General features: G+C 38.3%; 2 protein-coding genes across 3 annotated transcripts in view; one reads left to right on the top strand and one right to left on the bottom strand.

Annotated features, from left to right (window-relative positions):
• LOC138050814 (uncharacterized) overlaps positions 1 to 4,219 on the bottom strand; it is a 19,172-nt gene extending 14,953 nt beyond the window's left edge. Inside the window, exons 1-2 of the mRNA XM_068897100.1 lie at positions 4,064 to 4,219; positions 1,697 to 1,777 (exon numbers count right to left, since the gene is read on the bottom strand). Of these exons, the coding sequence (XP_068753201.1) occupies positions 1,697 to 1,777; positions 4,064 to 4,219 (237 nt within the window). The remainder of the gene's footprint in view (positions 1 to 1,696; positions 1,778 to 4,063) is intronic.
• LOC138051265 (uncharacterized) overlaps positions 1 to 12,500 on the top strand; it is a 290,582-nt gene that overhangs the window by 82,928 nt on the left and 195,154 nt on the right. The gene's annotated exons all lie outside the window — the stretch shown is intronic.

Genomic DNA, 12,500 nt, shown 5'->3' with positions numbered 1-12,500 from the left:
GGCATATTTCCTATGTTATTTGAATTGCTGAATTTAGAAATCAGCCAAAAGTCAGCCCATACACACGTAAATACAACTGAAAAGGCTTTATTGAGTTATTTCCTCCAGATTTATTCATTATTTTGTAATATTATGAGAACATTTCACAATAAACCTTACTCAAGCAAGGAAGTTAATCAGCAAATTTATCTCATATTTCACGGTTATTCAAACAAAAACTTACAGTTGCCACGTGTCAACATTGCCCAAATCGATTTCTGATAAAACTATGTCGAAAAAAGCGTTGATCTCTCTCCAAAAGCGTTTTTTGGACGCCGAATAAGTTCACTAACACCATCCCGGTGTGGCCAACACATCACGCACGCGCACAACCATTTCACCCGGTCAATTAGCAGCCATGAACAGCTGTTTCGGCCTGTCATCTTGGTTTTATTGTTGTTTTTAATTTACGTGACACACCGATCTCTTAATGTGATCCACCTTCCCACACGCGTGCCGTGGGAGAACAGTTTTGCTCTTCCCAACCCAGCTTACCACATGTTTCGCATGTGAAGCTGCCACCCAAAGAGGTGCTGAAACACCTGCCTGAAATGTTGTGCTGATGAGGCCCAAAAGGCCGAAACAGCTGTCCATGGCTGCTAATTGACCACGTGAAATGGTTTTGCACGTGCGTGATGTGTTGGCCACACCAGCTTGGTGTTAATGTGTGTCACCTTGCTTTTAATGTTATTGAAGAAAACACGCCATTTCGTTTGTAAGCAGTTTCAACGCATTTTCGGCAGTGAGCCTGGACTCTAGTTAAACCGTTTTCATAACACACCCTAGGCTCGAAATTTTTTAAAAAGATATGACAAGGTATGAAAATTTAGCCGCAAGTCATAGTGGCAAATTAAATTGCAACATATGTAAAAGTAGGGACAGTTGTACAAAACAAAATAGGAGCCCGCAATACGTATGTGTAAAAAATAGCTGAAAATCGTGAATGATTGAGGGAATGGATCGTGGTTCAACCACATCGCAATTTTGCTCCATATCTTCAAACAGTATTGGTTATCGCTTTGTTTATTTTAGCAAAAGTTTCGGCAAAATGCTGATTACTAACCCTTTTATTTTAACAAATTGGCGACTCGTCCAGATATCTTAATTGCAAAGGGAAAAATTCAGTCATAAATGCAATTGTATTGGTCTCAATTTCAAGTCCTGATTTACCATAAGCATGTAAATACATTGGACGGGCCTAATTATTAGCTCTATAAATTGTTTAATTTCCGCATACGGTAATCAACGCATGTTTAAGCATAATATGGCCAAACATTTTCGTAACCTATCAGAAGCCTAGGTTATCGTATGACTCTGTAAGGTAGGTAGACGGTCTAACCCACTAGTAACCGCTTTGGTTAGAACGGGATTTGAACCCGGAGCAGCCGAATGCAAACCCAACGCTCTAACCACTGGAAGATACAGAACCCTATAGTTTGCATTCAATGGTCATTAAATTTAAAAGAATTCAAACAAATTACGTTGTGCGTCAAAACATTACATTTTGAGGACACAGATAACTGGGAGATCTCAGCTAGGTTCTGTCTGCCTTTTGTGCTACATATAAACAACATTCATGAACAAATCCGGATCTGAGGAAAAAAGTCTTGATAACCGAAATGTCCAGATAAAGAAAATTATTATGGCAGCTACTCACCATTGCATCCAGACTGCATGCATTGCTTGAGTCTGGGGAGGCTAGTAACAAATCTTCGTCAATATTGGACAGAGTTGGATCCTATTAATGATACAAAGCATCCAAAATCATGGGTCATCAAATAATAAAATTTAGGAAGAAATTGATATGAGTAATGCAAGCGTAGGGTCCAAAAAAAACACTTTAAAAATGGCACAAACTGGTGACCCAAGGCAAGTTTTCAGTCACCGAATAGCAAATTTTGGTCACTAAAAATTTTGTCCAATCCTCTGAAAAGAAAAAAAAGCATAGCAGCTAGGCAGCAAGATGTCATTCGTTTTGATCAGAGATGGAAGTTCGACTCTGTTTTGGGTTTTGTCTTTTTTTTTCGGGCCGCGCTCTGGCTGCGCATGCATAAGATTTCTCATTCTCACAGATGGCAGTTCAAGTGGGATTCGATCTCTGTATCTCTTCCTTCAGAGGCAAATTTGCGATGACCACTAAACCTCGGAAGACTACGTGACAGGTTAACGGGGAAATATGTAGTAAAGAATTGTGTGGGTGACCAGACACAAGTTTTTGGTGTTTTTGTTGCACACAATGCAATATCTGGTTATGGTATGACTCTGTAAGGTAGGTAAGCACTTTCCGAGCCAATGACCCAACACGCCGGTGCTTATCCCCGGTTTCCTTAGCATGAAGAGGCAAGGAGTATTTGTACTCCCCCCTGGATGGGATGCTAGTCCATCGCAGGGTTACCTCCAGCATTAAATTCGCCGGCACCCATTTATACACCTGGGTGGAGAGAGGCACCATGGGAGTAAAGTGTCTTGCCCAAGAACACAACGCAATGTCCCCAGCCAGGACCCGAGCCCGGAGCAGTGGCTCGAGGATCGAGCACACTAACTATGAGGCCACCGCGCCTCCCACATGACTGTGTGACATCGTAATTTTACAATTCTCACAGTATTATGAACAATTGCAAGTATTAAATATTTTTAAATGTCATCATAGAGACTTGCAAAGCATCTGTTTCCTGGTTTGATTGGAGTCAATGCGGTTAACAACAGTTTTAAATGTAAACAAATAGGCACAATCGCACTTAACCCTATCATTGGGTCACGTAATGTGGACTTCAGACTACAGAATTGAAACTGGATATTTACCAAGATATTGTAATAAAAAAAAAACCCACTGAAATACTGTGAACTTAAAGGAAGTCGGCTAAAAATCTTTCTAACACAGTGTTAAGGCTACCCATAGCCTCTTGTTTTAATTTCAGTTCAAAGATATCAACAGAAAAAAAGTAACCTGCGTGTTAATTGACATATGCCTCAGCTTGGCTATGTTAGTTGCATGCTGGCGACCACCTGTGAAATTCTGGTCGCCAGCACTCTTATTTCAGTTGCATTGGCGACTAGAAGGAGCAATTTTGGATCCTGAGACTTTTTTTGTTTGTTCTTCCTTAGTTTGTGTTCAAAGGTCTTTTCATTAGTAAGTTTTAAAGAAGTCAAACAAATTACTTTGCTTCAAAAACATTCATCATACACAATCAGATAACTAGGTGAAGTTGGGTTATGCGATCTTTTCAGCTACTATTCAATGTTCATGAAGAAATCATGATCTTAGTAAGATTAAAAGTCCAGATAACTGAAATTTTCAGATAAAAATTGTGAAATTATGCCAGCTGCTGACCCAGTCATCTTCACAACACTCATTGTTTGAGTTTGGAGAAGCTCCTCCTCACTGTTAGATGAAATGAGTAATGGGTCCTCCTGATAACATATGTACATGTTCATGAACAAGGGAAGAAATCAATAAAAATTAGGAGACACTTCCTTCATTTTTTATAAAGAAAAAGATTCTTACCTTAATTACCTCAGGCTATTTAGGGCAAATATTTAAGGGAGCCTAACTCCAGATAACCAGCAATAATCAATTAAATTTTAAGTGTAATTTTCAAGAATTTTAACAATAATAGTTTTTTTCAGATAAAACAATAGGATTGCAGGATTAATGTTAATGCCTTTTTGAGGAGTAGAGTTAGTATGACATTTTATGACCTAGCTTTACCGTTTGCATTTTGCGCCACAATTAAGTGATGGTCAAGTGAACAAGAAGGGTCAATTGAAATGGAGACGCATCTTTAAATATTTAGTGCAATCCTGGACATATCTTACGCTGCTCGCACGCTTTTCTCTTGACATGCACATATCTGATCTGTACCTCAAATTTGCAATCATCTTCTGACTTAGTGTTAGAGTTAGCAGAGGAAAATTAGTCCTTTAAATATCTGTTGATTAACTTACATTGTGTTTATTTGGACATCTATAATGAAGTCAGGCATCCCATTCATGATTGATATCAGTGGACATAGATGACACGTACCTCGGGGAGCAACTTTTCTATTGCTGGAGATTTCTTCCTGGTGTTATGCTCATATTCGTCAAGCCTCAATTGTTTATTAACTCTCTTCAAACTCCTTTTATCCTTATGCAGTGCAGGGCTGGGGGTGGCACTAAATTTAAATCCAATCAACACCATAATTGTGTCAAGGAACTATAACTAGTGAAGATTTTTATTATATTTAAAGAAGCTGCATGAGTTACATGTTCATGTAAACTATCTGAACACTACAAAGACAGCTGGTAATCTCAATTACCGGCAAAATATCACATGACAAATTACGGTATCTGGGATTATCTGGAACGGTATATTCGTACAATTCGTCCCACAAATAGTCTCCACTTTCTGGACAATTAGTTTCACTCCTTGCACATGATAACATTTATTAACATTGTTATAGAATTTGGAACTTCTATGCTGAGGCGAGGTAACTTAGGTTGAAGCGACGTAACTTGGGGCGACAAGGTGATGAAGCGACACAACCTACATTCGACGTGGCATAGCATGCTTTATCCCCTACCAAGACAACGTAGACTTAAATGAATATGGGCACAACTACAAGGTTGTATTAGAATAAAGCTCATTCTGTTTCTGTTGACAATCATAGCACAGGGCCCCCGGACAAACTGTGTGACCGTTAATAACATCTAAGTCTTTCACATAAGCAAAATTTCGATAAAATCAAGGTCCAAAATATTTTGTTATTTTTACCCGAAGTATCTTTTGCGGTTATCCTTATGGCTAAAAGAGGCGCATTTTAGAGATTTGAAGGATTTGTGTTCGACGTTCACATGAGAAAACCAATAGAAAGACAAGGTTGGCAAGCTCGATTTCGGACCGCTCCAGCATCGAGCGGATTTTCACCAACAAATTCCCAGCGTACAGGTTTCAAATCACGCATCAGGTACGCTGAAGCCCCGAGGTTTCCTCTCATACCATTATATCCGAAATCCGACCACAAATCGAAGCGCTAGACTTCAAATAATATCGAAAAATCCAGTATTCGAAGCTTAAAGCATACGCAACAATACGCTGCTGGATTTCGTGTGTCGTCTGCGGTATTTTCCTCTCTGATTGGATGAATGTTTCTTATCATCCAATCAGAGAGGAGTAAACAGCAACCAGCACACAAAAGCGGAGCTAAGCATTTTAGGAGCTTCGAATGCTGAAGTTTTCGATATTTATTTGAGCTCTTGCACTTTAAGTTTTAGACGGATTTCAGATATAATGGTCTGAGAAGAAACCTCTGGGTTTCACCGTTCCTGGTGAGTGATTTAAAACCTGTACGATGGGAATTTGTTGGAGAAAATCGACAAGATGCTGGAGCGGTCCGAAATCGAGCTTTCCAGCTTTGTGTTTCAATTAGTACGCTCAGGTACGTCCAGCACAAACCCTCCAAATCACTAAACTCTTCAGGAAAAGTCTAAGATTTTTTGGGCTTGGATTTTATCGAAATTACATATTAACGGTCACAAAGTTTGTCCCGGCCCAATGTGATCATACCCGTCCGTCGAGAGCTTGAGGCAATTTCTTTCAGTTTTTTTTCGCGCTGAAAGTTTAATAAGCTTTCCTGAATTCCTCTCTAGAAGTTTCCTTTAAAGAGTACTTTGAAAGTACAGTTCAGTTTTAACATGCAATCGGAAATTATGCGTAATAATGTATCAAAAAAAGTACATGTAAGACAAAGTTAACTTTCGATCCTGTTGTGCACATAAGCTTACTAACAGTACTTATTTCTGCAACAGATTTTTGAACGATAATTTCCTGGAACTCTTTGGGAGAATCATCTCCTTGAATATCCTTGAACGTTCCAGTTTTTTCTTCCTAAACGTTGTCATCGCTTATACTCACGTATCCATTTGTGGATCTGTGTCTTCAGAGGAACTTAATACACGCTTGCGAACTGAACCTGCCGAGCGTCTTGAAACCGTAAGTGCTTCCATCGTGGGTATTTTGTTGAGATGTTTATATCTTTAGATGTTGAAAGACGCAACTGATATTAAATATTGCGAGGCTCCCTCGAGCTCAGAATCGATCGAAGCTTTGATGGAGGCAACGACAGTTATTTCCCACTTAAAAGCCCGCCTTTTTATTAATCTTGATTCCAGTCCCTCTCCTTTACTGACCGTCTTTGTTTCCAAGTCTCCAAGGGTGCGTTCCAATTCCGGAATAGGAATACATGGAATAGAAGTTAGCAATCCTTCATTTTTGCGGATATTCACATTAACATCTGCTAAAATGCTATTTTAAACATAGCTTCATTATCCTTGTTGCTTCCAAACGCCACACATAGTGTTTTAAATCATCACTCTACGTATTCTTATCCCGGAATAGGGTCAATCGAACGCATCCTAAGATTAAAGATGGCATCTCTGGTAAGAAAGGCGACGTTCTCTTTTTCTTTCTTTGTCTGCTTTTTTTTCTTTGCCTGGTGTGGTTCGTTATATTGTTTGTAACTGTGATTCCCTTCAATATCCCTTACAACACTAGCACTAAAAACACTGGAGGTGACAATACGTTATAAAAGTAATGCGCCGATCGACTCGAAACTTCAACATCCCCCCACCTCCCGGGCATTTGAACTTTTGAAGATTGGATCGTTCAAATTTCCGTCCCCTGGAGCCAGAATGGTGTTTAAATGCCCTCCCCTATCGTCGGATTTGTCTGCCATACCCTACTAAACTCCTAATAAAGTCCTTTTGAAGACCCTTTTTGTAAGCCAGTCGCTCACAAATGCTATATCTTTTCTTTTAAACTCTTCCATCTCGTCCAAAAAAGGAAAAGGTAAAGTCACTGCTTACGAGCCAGAATGCTCATCAGGCCGGAGCTTATCTCCGTTTTCCTTAGCATGAAGTGACTAGGAGTATTTATACTCTCCCCTGGATGGGATGCTAGTCCGCCGCAGGGTTACCCCCAGCATTTCGCCGGTACCGGAAACCCATTTATACACCTGGGTGGAGAGAGGCACCATGAGGGTAAAGTGTCTTGCCCAAGAAAACAACACAATGTCCCCAGCTAGGACCCGAACCTGGACCACTCGATCCGGAGTCGAGCACACTAACCATGAGGCCATCGCGCCTCCCATCTCATCCAAACATGTGTTTTATACCTGTTAGCGACTTCGGCGCCCAAAAAAGAATTCATTTGATATCTGACACTTCCGGTTCTATTTTCCCCACCACACGCAGGCAAAGGTCAAATTCCTCACTTCCCGAGCACAGAAGATAGTCAAATGCCCGGGGGATGAAGTTTCGATTTGATCGGCGCATAAGCTTACGTTACGTTTGCATGAACAAGATTTTAATTAATCAGCTTTGATGAAATGATTGAAAGCGTGATTTATAACGGTTTAAAGGTGCCAGAACAAAGCAAGAAGAAGAAACCAGCTTGATGGACTTCTGAGCCGCTCCACCAGCGCCGCCCTGGTGAAAATCTTCAAAGGATGTTTAAGGATTTTCAAAGATCTTCATAAAGATCTTCAAGGATCCTAACAAAGATCTTTGAAAAGATCCTCAAAATTCCTTGCCAAGATCCTTAGAGATTCGCAAAAATCTTGCCGAGGAGCTTTATTAAGATCTTTGTGGATCTTATCTGAATTACCAAGGAATTTCAAAAATCCTCAAGGATCTTCGTTATTTTAAAAGATCCTTTGAGGATCTTTATTAATCTTACCAAAGATCTTCAAAGATCCTAATCCATCCTTGAGGATCTTGTCAAGATCTTTGAGATTATTTTGGGTATATTCAGTATTCTTATCAATGATCTTCAAGGATGTTTGTGGCTCCGTTAAAGAACCATGATTATTACCAATTATGGCTTTGATTCATCTCAGGGTAAAGGTAAGCACCATGATGTCATATGGAAAATCCAAAACGTGCTAATTTAAAGTGAATTTGGAAATGGCCTATTCCTATCAACTACCGTGAACAACAACAATATGGCTGGCACAAACATCATTTAAACTTTCTTTATTTGCATAGATGTGTTTATCATTGTCAAAATCTTAAAACAGCTTGGAGATAAATGTTGCAATAAAGTAGGGCTGGAAGCAAAAACCTCGTAAGTGACAATATTATTTATTCGGCCAAATTTTAGTTTTGCACAAAACTAACCCAAATTTTGCAAGTTGATTGGAAATGAACTTAAGAACATTGCCCTGGCATTGTTTTTGTCCGATTTGAGCTTTATTTTCGAGAAATAAGCTATGCAAAAATACTATCGGCTTTGCATTGAAAACAATGGAATCAGCGAAGCACCTACCTTTCATTGTTTGATTAAAATTTAATAGCATACGCTTTATGCAACTGCATGCGTGGGTAGCTCATCCGAATGATGAGCACAGCGAATTACATGTACATGACAGCTTGGTGGTTCGAGCCACTGATCAGACTTGTTCTTTTTCTTTTGTTTGCACAGAGCTGTTTCTTTTTTTTTCTTTTCTTGTTTTTCGCTGCAATTTTATCGATCTTCATGAAATTTAAGTTACATGAGAAATGCGCAAAAAATAAAATAAACAACTCTGATCAGTTGCTCAAACCACAGACCTATCGTGTACTTTGCTGTGCGTATCATTCGGTTGAGCTACCGACACACGCAGTTATATTAGTTTATACCATTAACTTTTAATGGAACAATGAAAGGTAAGTGCCGCTTCTCTGATTCCATTGTTTTTAAACACGACGCCAATAGTATTCTGGCATAGCTTACTTCTCAAAACTAAAGCTTATATCACAGAAAAAATTACCAGAGCAGAGGGTGCCCTATACTTCTTACGTGAGGCGTGATGGAGCGATTGATTTTCACGTAAACGGTGATTTATTTTTTTTTTATTCGTGATTAAAGATGGTAAGATCTTTTCATGTCCCCGTGAACGAATTTTTTTAATTAAACGTGACCCGTGAATGGAGATTTGAATTATACTCGTGATTCGTGAACCACTGTGTTTTGCGTGAGAAATTTTCGGCCATTTTATTGTTTTAAAAATGTACGTATTGTTTTCGAACGGCTTTGATTAGGTTTTGATTGGACATGGACTTAAATTAATATGAAATGAACCTGCTTCAACAGAGAGGGGTGAATTTTTCTTCCTTTTATGTGAAGTGTATGAACCAACTATTGTTCGTTAGAGCAGGAATAGTCGGAATATTGACCAATATTTTGGCTTTCGTGCACAGACGCTACATACATGAATACAACGGACTAACCGTGCGTGACTGGTGCAGGAAATAAGTCTAGGTGAATTCAACGACCGTCCATTAAGTCAGGAGACTAACAATCGAACTTTCAGTAGAAAACAGTCATCTACGAACGACGGCGAACCGAGGTGCGCAAACACAAAAATCGTACATTATTTTTCTTCCTCTAGAAAAGACCAGAAGTAGTAAAGGGTCGCATTAGTTGGAAGTCGAAAAACAAGGACAAGTCCAGAGATTCTCCTTATTTGACGTGTTCTCTCCCGCTTTCCCGATTTTTATCAGATTCTCCCGATTTATCATGAGATTCTGAAAACAAGGATAAAAAAAATGGTTATCTTCAGTTCTTTTTTGCGATCTGAGTGTAAAACGTTTAATACGTGTACTCAGGAGTATCCTATAATGTCTCTCCCACTTCCAATCTCTCCATTGAACACTCTTTGTTGAGCAGACTCGTAAGGCCCGCAGTCTTACTCCATTTAGCAAAAAAAATGGCGGGACTCCATTAGTAAGAATAAGGACTTTAAAGAATATCGCAAAAATGGTGTCAAAATAAAGGAAATACCACTTGACCTTATAGAAAGGTTACAAGAAGTTAAAATATTAATTCGTGAATTTCATTTTTATTTTTATGTGAAACGTGATCGTCTTGAATTTCGCGTGAACGTGAAAGATGACATTATTCGTGACGCGTGAAAAGGCGAAATATTTTTGCGTGACTGAGTTTTACAAAGGGGTATAGGGGACCCTCAGAGCAATGTTTTTAAATTCATTTCCTGTCAACTTGCAAAATTTGGGCTAGTTTTAAGCATTAAAAATCGGCCGAACATTGTCACTTACCAGGTTTTTGCTTCCAGCCCTTCTATTACAGCATGTTCACATAATACTGAAGCCAGTTCTAACCCCACAATAATTATTCTTTTTTCCCTCCATCGTGAAAAAGTAATGTAAGTCATATATTTAATACTACAGTAACAATATTTGCTCGATAAAGGTACAGTAAAAACTTGCATATAAGAACCAAGTTTTTCCAAGCGAGGCTAAGGTTAGGCTGCAGACTGTACTCAGGTTCTTCTTTTGAAAATATAATAAAATAATGAGGTCTTTGTCATTGGTGGGTACGGCCTATTTTGGGCCATTTATGAAGTTTGTACAAAGCTTTGCGTGATAAACAGAACAAAAGCAAAGATTAAAACAATGGTACTATTTTGCTGCTGGGAAAACACGGTACTGGGAGAGCTTGTTATATTAAATTGGTGTATTCAGTGTGTAACTGAATTTCTCAATATAAGAACCCATTTCAAAATTGTAGACTAAAACAGGTTCTTATTTAAAGGGTGTTAATGGACTGTGTTAGCCTAATAGGTTCTTACATGTAAAAGTTCTTATATGTGGGTTCCTGTTTTGTTTTTGTACATCCTCATTGCCTTCACTGTAGTTGTTGCATAATAATGCCTAAGGCAAGCTTAGCTTACCGGATTAGAGTAACTACGACATTCTTTTCGCTTTGTACCTAAGCTTGGTTTCCTCTGGAACAATACGATTTAAAGATATAATAATATACAGCTACATGGTATTATATTGTCTTTTTCCAGCCTCTTCAGAAATTCAAGGCAGTGACAACTTGACTACAATGCTATAAAAAGTGCTCATTGCACTGGTTTAATGGTGACTTGAGTACAACAGCAATGGAGTCTAAAACACATTAAGTATATATATATTTTTTAAATCTGGGTTCTCACTGTTTACATAACACAATATCATGCATGCACTTTGGTCACCAAAGACAGACCACTTATCATGAAATTTCATGCACCATATCCCAGAAGAAAACTCTGCACTCAATGGAAGTGTCAACATTTGGCTGTTTATGTACATATGTAGGAATACTCAGACTTGATGTAACTAAATCAAGCGTTGTTTTGCGTTTTAAAGCGGGATAATTAAATTCAATGTGAATGTCCATTTCATTGGCCTCGCTTTTTGTGGCTTATTTTTCTGAAGAATTATGAAAACCTTCCGTTACAAGCTTCGTTATTAGTAAACAGAAAGACTTCACAAAACAACAACGCCCGCACTTCGTATTAAGCTTTACATACATACATCTTTATTTAACAATGCAGGTTAAATGTGAATTGGCAAGACCGAAGTCCTGATGTGGACCTGCCTAACTATAGCTAATTAAATACAATCACATTGAAATATAAAAATAAAAATTAGGAAAACAAAGTGTAAGTTTCTTCTCAATGTCAATAATAATTAAATAAATTTTAATACAAAACAAATAATAAATTCATATCTAAAAGTATAAAAAGTCATTATTTTTCATTGAAACACAGCAGGAACCTCTGGCAAAATTTATGCTATTCGGAAGATGCTTGTTCGCCTTAAACCCAATCTTAAACGATCTTAAGTTTGCACATTCCTTGACATGATGCGGAAGAAGATTCCATGCCAAGGCAGCCCTGTGTTTAAAAGAAGACCTGCCAATTTCAGATCTTGGTCTTAGAACAACTAAATTTAGAGAATTCTTTAAGCTGTAATTTCTATTTGCTCTAGAAATTAAAATGTTTAGATCCTCCGTATTTAAACTATGATAGGATTGATATGTCAGAACCAGCAGTCTCTTAACATAATACAAGGAAATGGGATTCCATTGCCTCAATTTCTTGATCTCATCAGCTGAAGTGGTCATAGATAGCTTGCAAACAATCCTAATTGCTCTCATATAAATACGTTCATTATCCTCCATAAGCGACGGGGAAACAGAGCGCCAAACAAGAATATTATATATAATACAACACTAGGAATAATTGAGTTGAAATAAATAGATTCCAAGGTGGACTGAGGCAGGAATTTGATTCGTTTTCAGAACAGCCAATTTCTTGTCAAATAAATTACAAACATTCCTAATATGAACCTACAAAACAAGTTATTGTCAATAGTTAAGCCAAGACACTTAGATGAAGACTACAGCTTCATGGTCTTGATGCCATATCTTAAAGCTGGCAGAGGGCCTATAAAGATTGATCTAGATCTTATCATCGCTTCAGTCTTTGATTGATGAGCAATTAGTCTGTTGGCTGTGCACCATATGTGTAGCTGAGATAGACTCAGTACATTGAAGTGAACAGATGATCATATCTGTATTCTTACCAATGGAATAGCTGGTGTCATCAGCAAACATATAGAGGGCACCATAAGATATAGATTCAGGCAAATCATTG

Source organism: Montipora capricornis, chromosome 6 (genome assembly GCF_036669925.1).
Source record: "Montipora capricornis isolate CH-2021 chromosome 6, ASM3666992v2, whole genome shotgun sequence".
Taxonomy (NCBI): Eukaryota; Metazoa; Cnidaria; class Anthozoa; order Scleractinia; family Acroporidae; genus Montipora; species Montipora capricornis.
This window is presented reverse-complemented; position numbering and strand designations above follow the sequence as displayed.